Source organism: Ictidomys tridecemlineatus, chromosome X (assembly GCF_052094955.1).
Source record: "Ictidomys tridecemlineatus isolate mIctTri1 chromosome X, mIctTri1.hap1, whole genome shotgun sequence".
In the NCBI taxonomy this organism is placed as follows: domain Eukaryota; kingdom Metazoa; phylum Chordata; class Mammalia; order Rodentia; family Sciuridae; genus Ictidomys; species Ictidomys tridecemlineatus.
The window spans coordinates 115,918,196-115,938,995 of record NC_135493.1 but is presented as its reverse complement, the minus strand read 5'-3'; the positions used below and the strand labels follow the sequence as shown (position 1 = coordinate 115,938,995).

The following is a 20,800-nucleotide window of genomic DNA, read 5'->3' as shown; positions in this document are numbered from 1 at the left end:
TGGAATATTAAGATGCTGTTTCCATATAACTGCTGGCTCCAGGACTACCCTTACTCTGCTGTCATCTGGAGATTGGGAAGCTGCTGCCAGCAGAGTGGATGCTCCTTTCACTCATATAGCTAGGGACTGGACACTGGACTTCCTCTATAACTGCTGTTAAAAGCCGAATGCCTTCATAATACTGCTGGCCAACAGAACTAGCAGAAGCAAGCCCCCACCCTTTCATAATATATCACTTCCATCTCCCAAATCTGGCATGGTGCACCTGGTTATTGGAATCTACATTGCAACCAGAAGCCTAAGAAATGCAGTTTTTAGTTTCCTGAAAGAGTAGTGTAAGGGTTTGGAATGAAGATCCATGTGTCCACTGCAGAGGTCAGGACTAGTGGTCAAGAGACCAATTGTGTTGAAAATTTTACAGGAGAGGTGACGGTAGTGTGAATAGGGAATAAAGAGAGGGATATAGACTGGAGAGATTTTAGGAGATAGGATTTATTGGTATAGATTGCTTTGATGCAGCAGGGTGGATGGGCATAAAGTCAGGGATGATGCTGGGGGATGATTCCCTGAGAGAAGAAACCCAGGAAGAAGGCAGACTGGTGATGAACCTCAAATCAGTTATGTGTGGGTCTTCCAGGTAGACAGTTGGAATTGTGGATACAGTTCTAAAGGTTCCAGAATGAGATTGGAGCTAGAGCTAGAGATTTGTGAGTCATCAGCATAGAGCTGGTAAATAAAGCTGAGTAGGAGGGTGAGATCACTCCAGGAGAATTTATACCACAATAATATAATTTTAAAAAGTACTGTGGAAGGGACTAGGGATATAGCTTAGTTGGTAGAGTGTTTGCCTCACATGCACAAGGCCTTGGGTTCAATCCCCAGCAAGATAAAAAAAAATGTTCTGTGGAAGGAAGAATTATAAGCTGGTTCCCACGATGCTCCCTACCTGATGTTACTGCTGTCATTATGTTAGGTTACATGGAAAAGGGAATTTGCAGATATAATTAAGGTAACTAATCTATTGACCATAAGACAGTTTATCCAAGTAGACCTAACCTAATCATACAGAGCTCTCTAAAGAAAAGAATTTTCTCTGGTTGGTAGAAGAAGTCAGAGAGATTTTAAGCACGAGTGGATTCAACACAAAAGGATATATATTTTTTTAATATTATTTTTTAGTTGTAGTTGGACACAATATCTTTTATTTTATTTATTTATTTACATGTGGTGCTGAGGATCGAACCCAGGGCCTTGCACATACTAGGCAATTGCTCTACTGCTGAGCCACAACCCCAGCCCCAAAAAGATATTTTTATTGCTAAGATGGAAAGGGCTATGTGGAAGGATTGGGTAGTTACCTGCAAGAAGTGAGAATGAACCCAGCTGGTAGCCAACAAAATGAAAACAGGTGCCTCAGTCCTATAACCACAAGGAAGTGAATTCTACCAACAATATGAATAAGCTTGGGAGGGGACTCTCATTTCCAGCGGAGAACACAGCCCCAGCTAACACATTGACTGTAGCTTTATGAGACCTGAGCAGAGGACCCAGTTAGCCCATGCCCAGACTCCCAACCCACAGAAACTGAGAGATCGGTTTACATTGTTTTAAATGAGTGATGTGTTTCTGTTATTTTGTTATACATTCATAGATCACTCATACAGATACCCAGGATACAAATAAAGAATACTAAGTTAGGCAGAGAAGCACCTCAAAAGAAGAGGTCCAGAAGTATGTAGAGTCTTAAAGATAAAGGAAGAGATTTGGGGCTGGGGGTTGCAGGTGGGGTTGACTGTACTGGGGATTGAATCCAGAGGCAAGTGCCCAGTCCTATTTATTTATTTATTTATTTATTTATTTATTTATTTATTTATTTATTTGAGGCAGGGCCTTGCTAAGTTGCTTAGATTGGCCTCGAACTTGTTAGCCTCAGCCTCCCAAGTAACTGAGATTATAGGTGTGCACCACTGTACCTGACAAGGAAGAGATCTTGGTAAGCAGGAGAAAATTGTCAAATGTGCCAAATATTGCTAAGAATTCAAGTAGGAAAAGAAAAGGCTCACTAGATTTTTAAAAAGCCATTTGAAATGATGTATAGAAATACCCACTGCAGCATATGGAGGAAAAAGTGGAAATGGAGAAGTGGAGACAGCTCTTCTAGATTTAAAGACAAAGACACAAATGGGAACTGGATAGGGGAGTGTGGCATGAAGTTAGAGGTGCTATCACGGCCTCAGGAGGGAGAGACATACTGGTGTCAGTAGAGAGGGCGGTTGAAGACACGGAGGAAAAGGAGCAACAACTCAGTACTACAGAAACACTGGGAAGTAAGGAGATGATGCAACCCAAAACACAGGTAGAGCAGCGTTAAATAGAGGAAGGGCATAAACACATAATGTTTTCAAAGTTCATCTATGTTGCAGTATGTATCAGCATTTCATTGCAGAGCAGGATTTTAATGAATGACAGAGCCTCAAAGGAGATTGAGGCCAAACACTTCCCTTGGACACCAACTCAGCTAAATTGTTATAAGTACCTCCTTCTCTTGGGGATGTCTAAAATAAGTCCATATTAAATGCTTATGCTTGCTTCTTCCCTACCTACCCCCAGCAGTAAATATTACTGAAAGCCTTGCTTGATCATAAAAATCAAGTCCATCATTATTGCTTCATGTTAACTACTTGCCTAAGAAACACATTCATCTTCTAGAGGAGATAATGAGCAAAACTGGCAATGCCCTAATAAGCTCTAAATTAAGCATGCATAACGTTGAACAAAATATAAGAATCAGCAAAAAAAAAAATTTCTACTTATTGATCATTAGTGATAATGAGAACAGCAGCAAATAGCTTTGTTCCCATTCACTTAGAAAGTATAAAAACAAGGTAAGCAAGCAATTAGAAAGGTTAATGCGAGGATTCAGTTTTCATCCTGATAAATGGAAACATTTATTTCCTAGCCTACTGACCTTGGAAGCCCTCAATGGCTTCATATCTTCTCTAGTCTTTGGCTAATTTTCAACTACATTAGTAACTGAAGCCATAGAAGGGAATCAGAACCCACAGAAAGCGATGAAACTGAATGAATACATCTATGTCCAGGAAATGTCTATTATAAACAAGCATAAGGACTGTTGTCTGTATGAAGGGACTAGAGCACCTTTTCAATGATAGTGGAATATCTTGGTCAGTTTGGGCAGCTGTCACAGAATACCACAGATTGTTTGGCTTAAACAAGAACTACTAGGCTGGGAGTGCGGTTCAGTGGTATATAGTATGTTCAACCCCCAGCACCAAAACAAACAAACAAAAAACAAAACAGTGAAAGTAACAAATATTTATTTCTCACAGTTCTGGAGTCCGGGAAGTTCAAGATCAAGGTGCTAGTAGATCCATTGTCTGGTGAGGGCTCTCTTCTTGGTTTGTGGACAGCCATTTTCTCATGTGTCCTTACAGAGTAGAGAGATACAGAAAGGGAGGGCAAGCTCTCTGGAGTCTCTTCTTATAAGGACATTAATCGCATCATGAGGGCTCCATCAGCAGAGCCTAATTACATCCCAGAAGCCCCATCTCCAAATATCACACTGGGAATTAAAGTTTCAACATATGAATTTTGAAGGGACACAAACATTAAGTCTATAGCATTGAGAAAGTTACACAAGAGACCAAATTTGCTGGTGAGAGGGGCTGAGGCTCTCTGAGGAACTCAGATTATAAAAGACACATAAAAGCCTGGGAAGAGGAAGATAACAATCAGAGATTTCAACCACAAGTACAGCACAGACCTGTGAGTGTAATGCAAGAAAGACTAGCCAAAAAGAACTGACTTGATGAGGGGTATTTGAATTTGCAGGTTCACTGCTGGGGTGGAATCTATTTTGTTTGCCCAGTATTCCTTACTCCTTTGGAAAACAGTACCCCCATTCTTTGGGGAAACTGCTCTCCTCCTACCATCATTACTGCCATTCCAACCATGAAAACTACAACAATGGGCTGGGGGTGTAGCTCAGTGGTAGAGCGATTATGTAGCATACTCAGAGCCCTAGGTTCTATCCCCAGCACTGCAAAACAAAACAAAAACAAAACTAAAAGAATGTAAGTCTTAAGGTGTGGACAAATCATAGCTAATAATCTGAAAACAGTTTTCCAAAGAGATTCATAAAATATAATCTGCAGTCTATAGGAAAGTAAATGTTTTGATATTCAAAAATGGGGAGAAGATAGATGATGCAAATGTTAGCAAGTGATTTCAATTTTAATTCTCTATTAAGAATATCAAGGGGGGCTGGGGATGTGGCTCAAGCAGTAGCGCGCTCGCCTGGCATGCGCGGGGCACTGGGTTCAATCCTCAGCACCACATAAAAATAAAAGATGTTGTGTCCGCCAAAAACTAAAAAATAAATATTAAAAAATTCTCTCTCTCTCTCTCTCTCTCTCTTAAATTAAAAAAAAAAGAATATCAAGGACTGGGTTGTAGCTCAGTGAGCACTTGCCTAGCATATGTGAGACACTGGGTTAGATCCTCAGCACCATATAAAAATAAATAAATACAAAATAAAGGCATTTAAAAAAGGCTTACCATCTTAAAAAGAATGTCAAGGCTGAGCCTGGTGACACATTCTTGTAATCCCAGGGGCTTGGGAGGCCAAAGCAGGAGGATTGTGAGTTCGAAGCCAGCTTCAGCAACTTAGTGAGGTCCTAAGCAATTTAGTGAGACCCTGTCTCAAATAAAACATAAAAAATGGGCTGGGGATGTGGCTTAGCACCCCTGGGTTCAATCCCCAGTATCAAAAGAAAAAAAAATGGGTGGTTTATAGATAAAGAAGAGGAGATCCTTTAAAAAGCAACATGAATTTACTAAGGAAAGAACATGATAAATTGGTCTTTATTTCTGTTGTGATATGTTCCTTATATTGGCACCCCAAAGGGATCCCGCAGACATAGAGTTTCTGTATTCTCTTAAGAAATTTTTTAAAGTGTTTCATGTCATCCTTGTAGAAAAGGTAGAGAAACTGGATGGATGATAAAATCAAATGCTGATTAATGGGTCTTTCTTGTCAAAGCGGGCAAATGTTTGTCAACAATCTGGAACAGGGCTATTCTCCTAGCATGGTATTTTTCAATGCCTTTTTAAGTAACCTAGGTGTGGACTGTGTGAACCTGGTTAACAATATATGAAGAACAAGAGCCTAGGAGGGAGTGTGAATGAATTAGATCACTAGACAAGATCCAAACTGGCATTGGCCCAGGGATGATGTATCAGCCACCTCGTGTTGTTTGGAATAACATAGGATAAAAATGCATAAATTGCATGTCTATTAAAATTTAAATAGGACAAGTTTTAGTGCTCTATTCTTGGGACCAAAGTTGAGGATGCAAGGAGAACTTGCTAAATAGCATCATGTGGGGAAAAAAGACTTGAGGACATTAGTGGTCTGAATTCACTAACAACAAAGAACACAATGAGGCTGCAAAACCAAGGGGAGGGGGACCCAAACCAAAGGATTCCTAGGCTATTTAAATATAAATACAGTATTCTGACTGCTTCATGCTTTGATAATGAATATCACCATTTTGATTTATTATCTTCAATTCTGGGAAACATATTTCATGAGGACACAGACCAACTTCAAGTTCTTCCTAAGAGTCATATCATAGAGTATTATAAATCATGGCATCTGAGCAATAGCCAAGATCAGTGAGGATGGTTTGCTTAGGAAATATAATACTTAGGGGTAAAAGGCTGGGGTATTTTACAGCATTTAAAGAGATAGGATAGCCGGGCATGGTGGTGCATGCCTGTAATCCCAGAGGCTCTGGAGGCTGAGGCAGGAGGATAGGGAGTTCAAAACCAGCCTCAGCAAAAGCAAGGTGCTAAGCAACTCAGTGAGACCCTGTCTCTAAATAAAATACAAAATAGGGCTGGGGATGTGACTCAGTGGTCGAGTGCCCCTGAGTTCAATTCCTGGTACCCCCCCATCAAAACAAAAAGATAGAATAAAAGATAGGATTCTGTTCAATTCCAAGAAGTATACAAGGATCAATGAAGGAACATTACAGGGTGGTACATTTCAGATAAAATATAAATAAGCACTATGTAATCATTAGTAGTCTGGAAGAGGAGTAGATGAGTTCCCGGTTGTTGAAGATGTTCAAGGTAGGGCTGGCCAGTCAAAACCTTAAGAAGACTTTCAGTTCGGGGATCCCTAAAGTCCACTTCAAATCCACACTATTGTTTTGGGATATTGGGTGTGAGTGTATGTGTATGTGTGTGCACATGAGCGTGTGCACACATATGTGTTTCTCTAAACAGAAGTGAAGTGTTTCATGAATTATATGTCAAAACTTGAGAAATAGGCACAATGGGCTTAAAGGTCAATAGGACAATGTCAAGAATTTTTCTAAGAACGTTCTCAAAGAAGGGACTTTTTATTTTATTTTATTTTTTTAGGTCTCTCCATGTTTCTCAGGAAGATGCCTTCTTATTTTATATTTTATTTATATTCCTGGTTTAACTTCAAATTGAAATGGTATTCTTCCTCTTAAAAGTCTTTCCTTCAATGGCTTTCTTAGCACTGTGGATATCTCCTCTTTAAGAGCCAAGAATCATGCCTTTTCACAATCACTAAGGAAGCTTAACTCCTCATGGTGATTCCCATCATTGCAAATTTGAAGCAAGTACAAATACTTTCCTCATTTGTTTTTTTCTTTGACAGGACTTTTGCAGTGCTGGGATGGAGCCCAGGACCTGGTGCATGCTAGGCAAGAGCTCTACTCCTGAGCTATACCCTCAGCCCACAGTCTTTGCTCTGGAAGGTACTTGGTGTTTGCCACTAAACCTGAATGAGCTTTTTGGGACACCATACAAAACAGTGTACCCTCCAAGCCAGGCTGACTCAGGCTTTAAATGTTGACTTTTTCATATACCTTAGCATGCTTCAGGTCTCAGGACCTCCATTTCCTCATCTGTTAAATAAGGTTAATAATATATATTTCAGAAAGTTATTTTGAAGATGAAATAAAGGATATCAAGGACCTATCATATGCTTAATATGTGGTGAATACCATTATTAACTCTGTGCACAGTAACTTCCCAACAATTCTCAGCTCTCCTTGAAGTATTAGATCAAGTTTAATTTCTTAACACTGATGTTTATATTTTAAATGTTTGGTGCCAATCATCAATTTATTTCTCTAACCTAAGTTCAGCTAAAATGCCTTAACTTCATAATTATTTATAGATTTGTTTTAAAAAATTGGCATATGGTAGCCAAGTCTAAGGCATGTATTTATCAGTAGCCTAGGCAGCTTTTACTACCTGTCCTCTATCTAGGTCTGAAGCTATAGTTTTCAAAAAAAATACTGTTCCCAAAGAAAAGCAATTGCAGGGTTCCTCCTCTGTAGCCTGCCCAAACCAAGCCAAAGGCACTGACTGTTTCCTTCCTACACTTTGCAGAAATTGGTCTCCTCTGTTTGATTTGAAGTCATGAGTCTGGATCGCAGTGAGCGGTACACTCTGCTTAATGAATCATTAGTAGAACAGAGAAAAGAACAGACTCAATTACATGCTGGGTTGGTTAACCAGCCTTTCCCTGAACATTGCCCTGCTCCAACCTACGCTGAAACAGGGAGGCTTTTGTATAGCAACTACTCCCTCGCCAGTAGTTCTGTCTGTTGAACCTAAGACCCAGATTCTACATTCTTGATTGATTTTAATCTGAGTTGGCAGCCTTCTTAAGTACGGTAGCCATCTGCAACCAGGAATAATGAGGTCTTTGTTCAACTAGTATAGCTGCTGGGCTCCCTGCTTCGTTTTTTCCATTTTCCATCCCTTTGATCACATGTTCCACCGCCAGTAGGTGTCAAACTCCAAGTGGTGGCCCTTCAGTGTCGAGTTCTTGGGGCTTGCTGGTTAGATGATAAGTCCAAGTGGTAAGAAGAAAAAGAGTAAGGGACAAACAGATAAGCAGATGGACAAGTAATCAGGAGATCAGTGCTACCTCCCCTCCTGTGAATATAGAAGCTCTCTGATTGAGCTATGTTCTCTCATGCCTCAGTGAATTTGAAGACCTGTGGTAACCTTTTGTTGCCTTCAGAACATCGTAGGACTTTCAACTCTTCAGTGAGACCTCCTTGATATTCCCTACATCATGGCCCCTCTAATGACAAAGAGTCATCTGTCTGTTCCTGCTAGTCCAGAGGATCTTTACAAGTAGGGACCATGTCTTTTCATTTCCTTCATCTCAGAGACCTAACACAGTGCCTAGAATATAAAGTTTGCTCAATAAGTCTTAGTTGGTTGACTGGATGAAGCCCAAGCTTGATTTATGACAAAAATAACTACTGAGCACCTGTAACATGCCAGAGTAGCCAGGCAATCAAAAATAAACACATAAATATGTGAGAAGTGTCAAGGCGTTAGAGGAGGGGAATAACATTGGGAAACACATGATAAGCAAATCAATAGGTCAGAAGGTGATAACAGAGCAATGGCAGAGAGGGACCACAGGGGTTTCTAGTTTGGATAGAGTGGCCAGGGAAAGCCTGTGATATTTGAGCAAAGTGACATTTGAGCACAGACATGAAAAAGTAAGGGCTAAAGTGTGGGCCATAAGCTTTCCACATAGAGGGAACAGAGGGTACTCAGTCCTGAGAGCTTAGTGGGAGGAAGCCTGGCAGTTTTGAAATAAGGAATTGGAAGGAAACTACTGGGGCTGGCGAAGAGCAAAGAGGAGAGTGGTGGGAGGTGAGATCAGAAAAAAAAGAAGGCACAGATGAGAGATGCAGCACCTAGTGGCTGTGAGGATGGCTTTGGGCCCAGGAGACTCTGATAAGCAATCAGAGAAAAATTACAAAGGAGCCCCTGAATGCATATGGTTGGAAAATAGGAGAAATGTGGAGGAAGGGAGGAGGGAATTCTGATTCAAAAAAAGAAGGTGATACCAAAAATAACAGTCGAATATACTTGATGTTATTCCAGGTAAGGGATTGCAATATTAAAAGTATGATTTACAAGCACCCACACAGAAAATTAGTAGGAGCTGGGACAGTGGGATCACAAAGAACAGCACATGGTGCCATTAGACTTCCTTTTATCTGTACCTTCAGTAATGGTGTTAGGCTGATTGATCAAAGTAAGATGGTACAAATAGTGTTACAGAGATTTCTGCAAAGCATTTGGCAAGGTCTTGGTATTCTGTGGACAGGATGGACAAACACACCGTGCATAAAGATGACTTTGTTCTTTTTCTTCATTCTTTTTATTGTGGTAAAATACCCATAACACATAATATGAAATTTGTCATTGTAATGATTTTAAAGAGTACAATTCAAGGACTAGGGATGTAGGGGATGTAGTTTAGTAGTAAAGCACTTGCCTCACTTGCTTGAGGTCTTAGATTCAATCCTCAATGTCATAGAAATAAATAAGAAAATGTACAATTCAGTGGTAGTTAAGTACATTCACAATGTTGTAAAACTGTCACCACCATCTAGTTCCAGAACCTTTTCATCACCCCATTAGCAGTCACTCTCCATTCTCCACTTCCCTCTGGTCCCTGCTAATCTGCTTTCTGTTTCTATGGGTTTGCCTATTCTAGACATTTTCATATAGATGGAATTATATTATACGTGACCTTTGTTTATCTGGCTTCTTTCACTTAGTGGAATGTTTTTAAAATTCATAGTGTATATCAGTACTTCTCTCTTCTTTGTGGCTGAATAATATTCCGTTGTATGGATACTCCACAACGTGTTCATTCATCCATTCATTTGTTGAGGGACATTTAGGTTGTTTTCACCTTTTGGCTGTTGTAAATAATACCACTATTAATATTTGTGTTTAAGGTTTTGTTTGACTGTTTAATTTTTTATTTTTAAATTTTTTGGTACAATGGATTGAACCCAGGAGTGCTTTATCACTGAACCACATCCCCAGCCCTTTTTTTACTTTGAGAGAGGGCCTCATTAAGTTGCTGAAGGCCTCACTAAATTGTTGAAGCTGGCCTCCAATTTGTAATTCTCCTGTCTCAAATCTCCTGAGCCTCTGGGATTACAGGTGTGTACCACGGCACCTGGCTAATTGTCTGTTTTTAATTATTTGGGGTAGATACCTAGGAGTGGAATTGCTGGGTCATATGGTAATTCTATGTTTATCCTTTTGAGGAACTAACAAACCCTTTTTCTACAGTAGCTATGCCACTTTACATGGACTAGAAGAAGTGCCCTGTCTGTCCTATAACTATGGGAAATCAGGCTGGTCAGAGGAAGAGCCTCCTGTTGGAAGCCCACCAGGGGAGTTGACTTCCTAGGACTCATTCAGCCTGAAGACCTTGAAGATCTTCTTTCAGGAGCCCATTAACTACAAGTTTTCTTTTGGGGACAGAAATTAGTTGGATTTTAATAGGGTTAAGTGAGAGATGGGAGAAGACACTGTGTTAACAGGCAGCCTCCAAACAGTAATACAGACCCAATCATGCAGCTCTGCAGAGCACTCTTCATACACACATAGGTGAGGAAGCCTGAGACAAAAATCCCAGGAGGTGACTAGGAACCACTCGGCTGTTTTTCCAGGTGTTGTAGGGACTGCTTGATTTGCCTGGGGTGATGACCAGGCTTGCACACACTCCTCCCTCAGCTATGTGGATTTCCAACACTCTCTTGGCACTTCTGCCTCATTCTTACATTTTCTTTTCTCCTCCTCTTCCCCCTCCTCCTCCTCCTCCTCCTCTTCAGTACTGGCTTGGAACCCAGGGGTGCTCTACCACTGAGCGGCATCTCCAACCCTTTTTATTTTATTTTTAAATTTTTTTATTTTGAGATAGGCTCTTGTTAAGTTGCTGAGGCTAACCTTGAATTTGCTGCCCTCCTGCCTCAGCCTCCTAAATCCCTGGAATTATAGACATGTGCCACCATGCCTGGCTCCTTTTGCTATTTTGTTTATTTATTTATTTATTTATTTGGTACCAGGCATTGACCATAGGGGTGCTTAGCCACTGAGCCACATCCCCAGCCTTTTTATTTTTTGTTTTGAGACAGGGTCTCTCTAAGTTGCTGAGGGTGACTTTGAACTCTGATCCTCCTGCCTCAGCCTCCCGCCTCAGCCTCCCGAGCTACTGGGATTACAGGCATGTGCCACTGTGCCTGGCACCTTTTTCTATTTTAAAGAACACTTGTGGCTATATCAGGCTCACCCAATAATCCAGGATAGTTTCTCTATTTTAAGATCAGTTGATTAGCATCTTTAACCCAAGTCCTTCTAATTTATTTGTTTATTTTCTTTTCTTGGTACTGGGGACTGTTCCCAGGGCTGCTTAACTATTGAGCCACATTCTTAACTCATTTTAGTCATTTACAGACAGGGTCTCCCTGAGTTGTTTAGGGCTTCGCTAGGTTGCTGAAACTAGCCTTGAACTTGTGATCCTCCTGCCTCAGCCTCCTGAGCTACTGGGATTACAGGGGTGCACCACCATGCCCAGCCAAGTTCTTCTAATTTCTTATGACACATTTCCAATTTGGGTGTCCCTTGCTCCTCCCAACTTCTCTATAAGTCTGGGCAAAGCAGATTCCTTCCTTCTTCTGGAGCCAACCTCCTTTGTACTTCTAATAGACATTATTAGACTCCCATACACTTATCTATGGAAAGAAAAGAACTGAGGTGGGGACAAATACAATGCAAGTATGATATTATCTGCCATATATTCCATTGACCCTCTACATCTAAGTTTACTCAACAAACATGATTTCAACCTGATTATGTATTGTTTATAGTATTTGTCCCTGTCCAAAGATTTAATAACTGGTTCTGAACATGGGGCAAATATAACAACCTAATGTTATTGTCTTTTGCAAAGACAGAGTTCACCTGGAGGGAGACTACATCTTCATTGTGATTGTTGGCAAGTCAACTGGCTGAGTTGGAATGACCAGTGAGTGGGTAGTCATAAGGCTTTTGCCCAAATACTGCAGAATTCCTGGAACAGGCTCTCTGCAATGAAAGAAAAACATGAGAAAATAAAGCTGCCCATAATTCCATCCCCTGGATCTTTCTCAGCAATTTAGAGATTCTTTCAAGCCTGAAAGATGATAAAGGTGGTGTGGGAGGCAGAATAATGTCCTGGTCCGAAGTTATCTATGTCCTAATGCCTAGAACATCTGAATATGTTACTTTATGTGGCATAGAAGAATTCATGGTCAGTGGAAGGCCTTGGTGAGGTGAGGATCATCCTAATCTTGGATGGGAACTGCCTGGTGTCTCCATACAGCATTTATCCTTCTTGGCTATAAATCTTGAAGTCATTCCTATGAGATAGCCTGTTGCCTAGGCTCCCTGAGGGGGGCACAGGGTGGTCCAGCAGACCATCTGTTTTTTTTTTTTTTTTTTTTTTTTTTTTGAGGTGGCAAACTGATCCAGTTTTCACATGACACCAGAGTGGGGTATGCCAGATTCAGAATCAGCATTTTTAAAGATTGCAGCAAGCCAGAAAGATGAGTAAAATCTAGCTGGATGACATTGTGATGTCTTTCTCTCTTCCTTTCTTCTCTTCTTTTGTGAACATGTCTAAATACTCCAATAGCATAAATTTAGAGTGGATGAGATTGGTCACCTGTCAAAAAAAAATTCAAAGGTTTTCTAGTCCAGTTGGTACATTAATATAAGTATTAGGGATGAATTTTAAGGACTTCGTTTTTCCTTCCAAGAGTGATAAAAAGCTAGAAAGAATCAATTCCTATTTAGGAAAAATCAACATGAAAATAGCTACTGGTGCCTTTTTTTTTTTCTTCAGTGCTGAAGATCAAAACTAGGGCCTTGTGCATGCTAGGCAAGTACCCTGCCACTGAGCTACAACTCCAGCCCTTGTTACTGGTGCTATTAACAAGAGCTCAGGGTCTACCCAAGTAGTAATAAACCTATGAATGCATTAAAGGGACTTGGATTTATTTCCAACCTCCCATAGCAGAAGAATGCTAAAATTTTAGCAATATATCTTCTTATATATCAGCAAATTTAAAAGCCACTGGTTATCAAACATTTAGCTTGATGTACTTACTACTTGATCTCTTTTACTCTTTGGAGCAGCCTTCACTAAGAAGTCTCCCTTTTAAATGCCATATGTCATTCAATTAATGAATGGAGTATGCGAGTAGGGGTGGGAATAGAAAAAGTTCCAAATTAGAAACCATATTAATCCAGGGTTAACTTCCCCACCACAAATTTTTTAAAACTTCAAAATCCATCAACATGCTTATATAATATTTTTCATCTTCAATATCATGAGAGCACCAGAGAACAAGCCAATTACTTTCTAAAAAATTTATGAAAAAGTAAATCATGGAATTACATTCAATTTTTAACTATGTATGATATTTATGAGTCTACAAATTGCAAATGAAAAAGGTAATAAAAGTGATTTGTTTCCAACTTGGAATCTGCTTTTGCAAAGTCTTATTCACCACATTTTTTTCCTGGGGCCCTGGATAGTTAGCATTATACTTATAGATTTTCAGATACAGAATGCCTCCTAAGGCTTAAGTTTTCACAACTGACTTTAATTTTGACAGTTTTAACTGATATCCAACCATCTAAACTGCTAGCCTGGCTCAGAAAAAAAATATCTGCTTAAAGTGACCTTTGAATATCTGTACCACCTTTCTAATTCTGACATCCACCATTTATGCCATTTGCATGATTTCAACTTAAATCTTTTGGCTTACAGTTTTCCTTCAACATGCAAATAGTAGTAGAAAAAATGGAGCTGGTAAAACACCCAAGAATATTATAATTTCCACGTCTTGAAAGAAAACTCATCTAAACATTATAGCAGGCAGGAATTTAAAATAATATTTGCTGCTTGAAAACATGAACAAGTATTCTGTGTAACTTAGTAGTGTTTGAACTTAACTGGTTATTTAAAACTTTTTAAAAACACAAATTCTTATATCAACAACATATTTCTATCCCAACAAGAGGGAAAGCAGGAATCTTTCAGAAACTCAGGGAAAAGTTTAGATGATATATCTAGAGAAGATAACACATACAATGTTCAAGTCAGTATGGGGCTTTTGGATGATTCTAAAAGAAATAGAGTCTCAAAGAGTCCTCAGTTAGGAAATACCAAAATTGCCCTCTGTTATGGTTTGGATATGAAGTCCCCCCCCCCAAGAAGCTCCTGTGTTAATGCAGGAATGTTCAGAGGTGAAATAATTGGATTGTGAGAGCTGTAACCCAATCAGTCTATTCTAGTTTGAATGGACTGACTGGATGGTAACTGTAGATAAGTGGAGCCAGGCTAGTGGAGGTGGGTCACTGGGGACATGCCCGGGAAAGATTCATCTTCCCAGTGGCCCCTTCCCCTTGTCCTCTCTGCTTCCTAGCACCATGAATGGAGCAGCACTCTTCTTCTACCATGCCCTTCCATCATGATGTTCTGCCTCACTGGGGCCCAGAGCAATGGAGTTGTCTAACCATGGACTAAATCTCTGAAACTGTGAGCTCAAAATAAACTTTCCTCCTCTAAGTTGTTATTCTCAGGTACTCTGGTCACAGCAATGAAAAGCTGACAAACATATCCACTCTGTGAATCTCAGTAGCACACATTGCAAACCTGTTTATTTTTTTTTTTTTTGTTTTTCTCTTGAAGTTGCTTGCCAACCACAATGTTGGTATTTGTTAAATTATAAAAAGAAGAACAAATGAGGGCAATATTTCTAATAAACACTTTTGGAGTGCTGAATAACAATCACCATTTTTAGTTAAAAATCTGCCTTAAAGATGTGAGCACATTTTAACTTTTTCCCAAAAGACTGATTTCCATCCACAACCCAAAGACCAATGGCAAAGATGAACAGTCTCAAAGAAAAATATTGAAAAGATCATTACATCTTCCCACTTCACCCAGAAAATGTCACATTAATTAGCACCAGGAAATAGATGAATGTGTGTGTGTGTGTGTGTACCTATCCTTAGGCCTGCAGTAGTAATTAGAGTCATGATCTAGAACACTGCCACAGTTTTAATTACTATGTTAACATCTCCATATCATCATTATTATTATCATCAGGAATGAAAATGTTAGGCTACAGACCAAGCCCAACCCTCTGATCTCCCCATCTGTACACAGAATGTTCCAGTACAAGTGGACTAATGGCTAAATCAAAAATTGTTTATTTTAGAAACAATGGCTGCACTGAGGAGGTCTGTGATGCAGTCACTAGCAAATCCAGCGTCTCTCTGGGTGTGCCACTAATTCTTTTTTTCAGCACACCTGCTCCCTACTCTTCCAATTTCTGGGTTTTTTTTTTTTTTTTTTTTTTTTTGGCACCAGAGATTGAACACAAGGGCACTTAACCACTGAGCCACATCCTCAGTCCTTTTTATTTTACTTATTTATTTTGAGACAGGTTCTCACTAGCTAGGTTGGTTACAACCTCACTAAGTTGCTGAGGCTGGCTTCCGACCTGCTGTCTCAGCCCCTGGCCCCCACTCCCCAACCCCCGTTGGGGTTACAGGTTTGTGCCACCATGACTGGCTCCAATTCTTTAATGTGCCTAAATGCCTACCAGTTTGGCTTGTATACCATTCTGTTAAATGAACCTGGAAGAAATGGCCACAAGCAGTGTTCCAGATGTGGCTTCTTTGTCTGGCCTGCCTTCTCCTTCAGTCAGAAATCAGGATGGGCACTTTTCCCTTTGTTGAGTTTGTTTTCCCCTCAAGAGCAGTTTCCCCCTTTTCGCTGCCATATTCTATCAGGAAACACCCAGCTTTGCATCCACTTTGTCATTACTGGTGTGAGCCAATCCTGACCCCAAGAAATGACTGAAATGTGGGTTTTAAAAAAAGTTAGAGACCAATGGAATAAGAGGGAAAAAAATATCTGGAAGATCAAGACTTCCTTTGTGGATGCTATTGTTCAGACATTTTAAGGATTCATCCAAATTTTCTTTCAACAAATGTAACACTAAAAGTAAATATTAAACTAAAAGAACCTTAACTACATGGTTAATATGGTACTCTCTAAACAATCTTGTTTTTAAGGAAATGCTTTAAAATTCCTTAAAACACAAATACTGGAAATCTAACTGATAGTCAAAGAACCCAAATTGTGGAGAAAAGATTGCAATTTACCAAGAAGGGCCCCTACTTTGTGTGCAGAAACATGTAAGGTGACCATCTCTGACTTGGTGCAGATGGGACAATAATAGCTTAAATCAAATTCTTCTACTGCAGGATTATCCATTTCATTAGGGATTTGAACTCAGAGAGAGTGCTGCACATTTGTGCTCATTCTTATTCTCAAAATAATAATATCCTTTCTTTGAGTCAATTTTATTTAAAGTTCTCTAAAGCTAAGACTGCTCTAAGCTATAATACCCGGCACAGTCTTTTGTATATTGCAAAGAAATGGCAAAGTATATTATTTTTTATGATGCAACCCCAATGATCTCTCCTTTCAATTTCATCTTTATTTAAATTGTAGTAGGACAGAAAAAAATTGAATTTCTCTGTCATCCCTAGTCTGTTTCTCATGTTGAATTGTTTTTTCCTCACTGAAAGTGTTTGCACAACACACGCTTTTAGCATATAATTTTAAATAATGAAGCATGAATGGCTATTCATGACAAAACTTGAAAAAAACCCCACCTGACATTGTTGCATTAATTGCTCCAGCATTCTCGGTATAAACAACAGAATTATTTCTAATATTTCCTTCAGTGAACTATTTTTCTTGTGAAGAATCCACTAACAGAGTCGACAGAGTACAAGTATACGGGAAAAATCAATCTATGCCTCTCTTTGTTATGATAACAGTATACATTTCTCTCGAGAAATTCAAGCTTACTGCATCCGTCCTAAAACCCTCTTGTGATGATGTTAGAAAAATATTACTCTCCTTTATTGATCAAAATGATAGTGTGTGAAATATCCTTGTAAGCTATTAAGTACAATTCATATAAAAATTAGTGTAATTGTTAGCTTACTGCTTATTTCTGAGGCCAAAATGAAATACCTAGAGGTTGTTCTAGTTTGGTTCCTACAAAGTAGCCCCTGAAATGAGGATTTGGATACAGAGAGTTAACTGAGGAGGTGATCCCAAGAAACCTAAATGAGGAAGTGGGGAGCATTAGGTGAGGAAGGGAGTCACCAAAATGAGGAGTTATTGAGTAAACATAACCACAGGCAAATGAAGCGCAGAACCAAGAAGCTTCCAAATTGACCTGCTGAGGTCTAGAAAGCTGAAGCATTTAGCCACTGACTTCTGTCTCGAATTGGGTAAGAGCTGCCCAGGTTCCCTGTGCACAAGCTGAGACAGCTCTGAAAGTGCTGGAGAAAGTCCTTGGCAGAGATGCTCTGGTGGTTGTTTGAGGTGAGGACTGTCTGCATGTTCAGGGCTGTCTTCTCCAGTAGCTGCAGATAAACCTTGGGGTGGGTAAAGGGCATAGGGGGCTGGGCAGTGGGATGTGCTAAGTCAATCATCACATACAGGCTCACTAGCAAAGCTAAAAGTAGGTTTCTGGGGTCGGATTTATACTATCTTAGCCTAGGCCTATTATAAACACTGTACACAAGTGTAGCATCCAGGCGAAATTACCCTGATTTTCCTTTAATACTGTGTATTGGTGTCTCTATTAGCTATTTTTAGATTTCAGGATTGAAGTACTGCCTAGTCTCTGCTGTTGTTATGAAATTTATTCCTATGGTTTGAGAGGCAGCACATTCTAGTATTTTAACCTTGGATTTTCATTAGAAACATTCAAAAGCTTTGAAGGTAAATACTGATGCCCCAGACCCCAACCATTTAAAATAGGATATCTAGACTACCAGGTGGGCAGTGCACACCTGTAATCAGAGCAACTTGGGAGGCTGAGGTGCAAGATTGCACGTTCAAGGCCAGCCTCAGCAACTTAGCCAGACCCTCAAAATAAAATATAAAAATATGAATAAAATAAAATATAAAAAGGGCTGAGGGTGTAATTCAGTGGTAGAGTGTTTGCCTAGCATGCTCAAGGCCCTGGGTTCAACCCCCAGTATATGGTGGGATTGGGGAATCTCTGGGATCAAGGCCAAGGTAGTGTGTGTATGTGTGTGTGTGTGTGTGTGTGTGTGTGTGTGTGTGTTTAATTCTCCAAATAACTCTTGTGTGCATCAAAAATTGAAATCATTAACTAACGAGGAGAGTATAACTTGGGAAAAACTTTTGAGATCAGACAGCCTTGGATAGAGATTTTTGTGACTCTATTAAGCAGCTGCGTAACTGTCTGTAAGAAGCAGTTTTCTGAAGCTCAGTTTCCTCATTGATAAAATAGGGTTACAATATCTATATCACAGAAGTATCTGAAAAGTAAATGGAGGAAGAAAGAAAGAAGAAAAGAGAGAAAGAAAGGAAGAAGAAATAAAAATAGAAAGAAATTGTACTCTCATACTAAGCACATAGTTGGAGCCCAACACTGGCCAACTTGCTCTGAATATTGCTACTGTGTGTCCAATACACTGGGAGATGAAAATTAAATTTTCACATGTAGGTGGAGAGGACAAATGGAGGAGGACAGGATGGGATTGTTATAGTGTCAGAACTTAATGAAAAAAAAATATAACAAGAGAACTAACAAGAGGCTGAAATGGAAACAAAAAAACTGCTAACTGGCTAAAATACAACTGTGCAAAGGCTTCCTCCAAAATGGATTTATGATAGCATGAGAGTCAGGCCATGCCAAGGGTAAGTAGAAACTGCAAGGTCAGGCCTTACCCTCATGGAGTATCTATGTGGAACTGAAATTCCAATTGGAAATACCTTCAAGTACAAGTAAGTGATTTGCCAGTGAGCCTTTACAACAGCAAGTTAGGCTAAGTACCCTTCTCTGGGTTTCATGAGTCACCTTTTGATTAGCATTCAATATAGTCACCATCACTACTTATGTATTCACTATAGGACTGTGATTTTCCTTTGAGCAGGATGGTGTTCATTCATCATCAATATCTAGTACACAATAAGTTCGGCAATTATCAAATTTTGAGGTTGTCTGCCAACAAGTGGCAGCCTTAATCCCTTCCTCTTTGTTCATAAATGTTGACTTTGTCCAATTAGGAAAGAGTCTAACATCAGGGGAGAAAGAGAATTCTACACCCATTTTGCTTCCATAAAAAATGCTAGTTCTAGGGCTGGGGATGTGGCTCAAGCGGTAGCTCCCTCGCCTGGCATGCATGCGGCCCGGGTTCGACCCTCAGCACCACATACCAACAAAGATGTTGTGTCCGCCGAGAACTAAAAAATAAATATTAAAAATTCTCTCTCTCTCTCCCTCCTCTCTCACTCTCTCTTTAAAAAAAAAAAAAAAAAAAAAAAGACTAGCTAGCAAAGATTAAAAAAAAAAAAATGCTAGTTCTAGCCAGGTGTTGGGGTGCATGCTTGTAATTCCAGCAACTCCAAAGGCAGAGGCAGGAAGCTCTCAAGTTCAAGGCCAGCCTCAGCAACTTATGAGCTCCTCAGCATCTTCTTAGTGAGATCCTGTCTCAAAATTAAAAATAAGAAAGACTGAGGACATAGCTCTGTGGTAAAGTGCCCCTGTGTTCAATCCCCAGTACCAAAAAAAAGAAGAAGTAGTAGTGTTGGTGAGGGTGTGGAGAAGAGGGAACTGTTATACATTGTTGGTAGGAATGTAGGTTGGTACAGCCACTGTGGAAAACAGTGTAGAAATTCCTAAGAAAGTAAAAATAAAACTACCATATGATCTCACAGTAGGGAAACAAAGCACGCTGCTCATAGAGATATGTGCATTATGTATATATACATGATAGAATATTATTTGGTCTTAAAAAATCTTGCTATTTGCAACAACATGAATGAAACTAGGGGACATTATGCTAAGTAAAGTAAACCAAACATAGAATGAAAAATATCACACAATGTCACTGATATGTAGAATCCAAAAATCAAATTGAATACATAGAAATGCAGCAGAGAAGGGTAGTTTTGGGGGGTGAGGGAAATAGGAAGATGTAGATTAAAGGGTACAAAATTTATAATTATGTAGGGTTAATAAATCTAGAGAGCTAATGTATAATCTGAGGACTCTAGTTAATAATATTATAATATTGTATACTAGAAATTTGCCAAGAGAACATATTTTAGGCTCAAACCTAGGGTCTTATGCAAGCTATGCAAGTGCCCTGTCACTGAACTATATCTCCAATGCAGATTTTAGGTATTCTTGCAAAAACAAAAACACCCAAAGATAAATGTATGTGATGATAGGTGTGATAATTTACTTGACTATAGTAATCACTTCATTATATATATATATATATATATATATATATATATATATATATATATATATTCATTTTATACACACACACAATGTTCTGCACCTTAAATATATGGAATAAAAATAAATTTTAGAAAAACGCTAGTAACTGGGTGTGGTGGTACATGCCTATAATCCCAGCACCTTGGAAGGCTGAGGCAGGAGGATTGCCAAGTTCAAGGCAAGTCTCATCAACTTAATGAGGCCCCTAAGCAACTTTTTAATGAGATCCTGTATTAAAATTAAAAATAAGAAGTATTGGAAACATAGCTCAGTTGTAAAATACCCCTGCTAGTGTTAAAGGGTGACCATATTATATAGGAAGGTAAAGTGTCACAAATAAAAGGAGGTAGGGTCCCCACTGCTGGACTTAATCAGTTATGTGAGCCTATTATATTCGAGTTGGCTTTATTCCATATAGATAGTAATCCAAAGTTTATGACTATATATAGTTGTGTTTTGCACAAAAGAATATTGAGTGAATTATCTTTAGATAAGCT

General features: G+C 39.4%; 1 protein-coding gene and 1 long non-coding RNA gene across 6 annotated transcripts in view; one reads left to right on the top strand and one right to left on the bottom strand.

Annotated features, from left to right (window-relative positions):
* Positions 1-3,757, bottom strand: part of Ap1s2 (adaptor related protein complex 1 subunit sigma 2) — a 50,283-nt gene extending 46,526 nt beyond the window's left edge. The window contains exon 1 of one of the 4 annotated variants that reach the window (XR_005736089.2): positions 3,349-3,741. Coding sequence is in view for 1 of the 4 variants with exons in the window: in XM_078035097.1 (XP_077891223.1) it covers positions 3,349-3,435 (87 nt within the window). In the remaining 3 variants the exon portion in view is untranslated. Of the gene's footprint in view, positions 1-3,348 lie in introns of all 4 variants that reach the window. The other 3 variants (XR_013431906.1, XR_013431907.1, XM_078035097.1) reach the window with 3 other exon arrangements.
* Positions 1-20,800, top strand: part of LOC144371791 (uncharacterized) — a 156,808-nt gene that overhangs the window by 8,569 nt on the left and 127,439 nt on the right. The gene's annotated exons all lie outside the window — the stretch shown is intronic.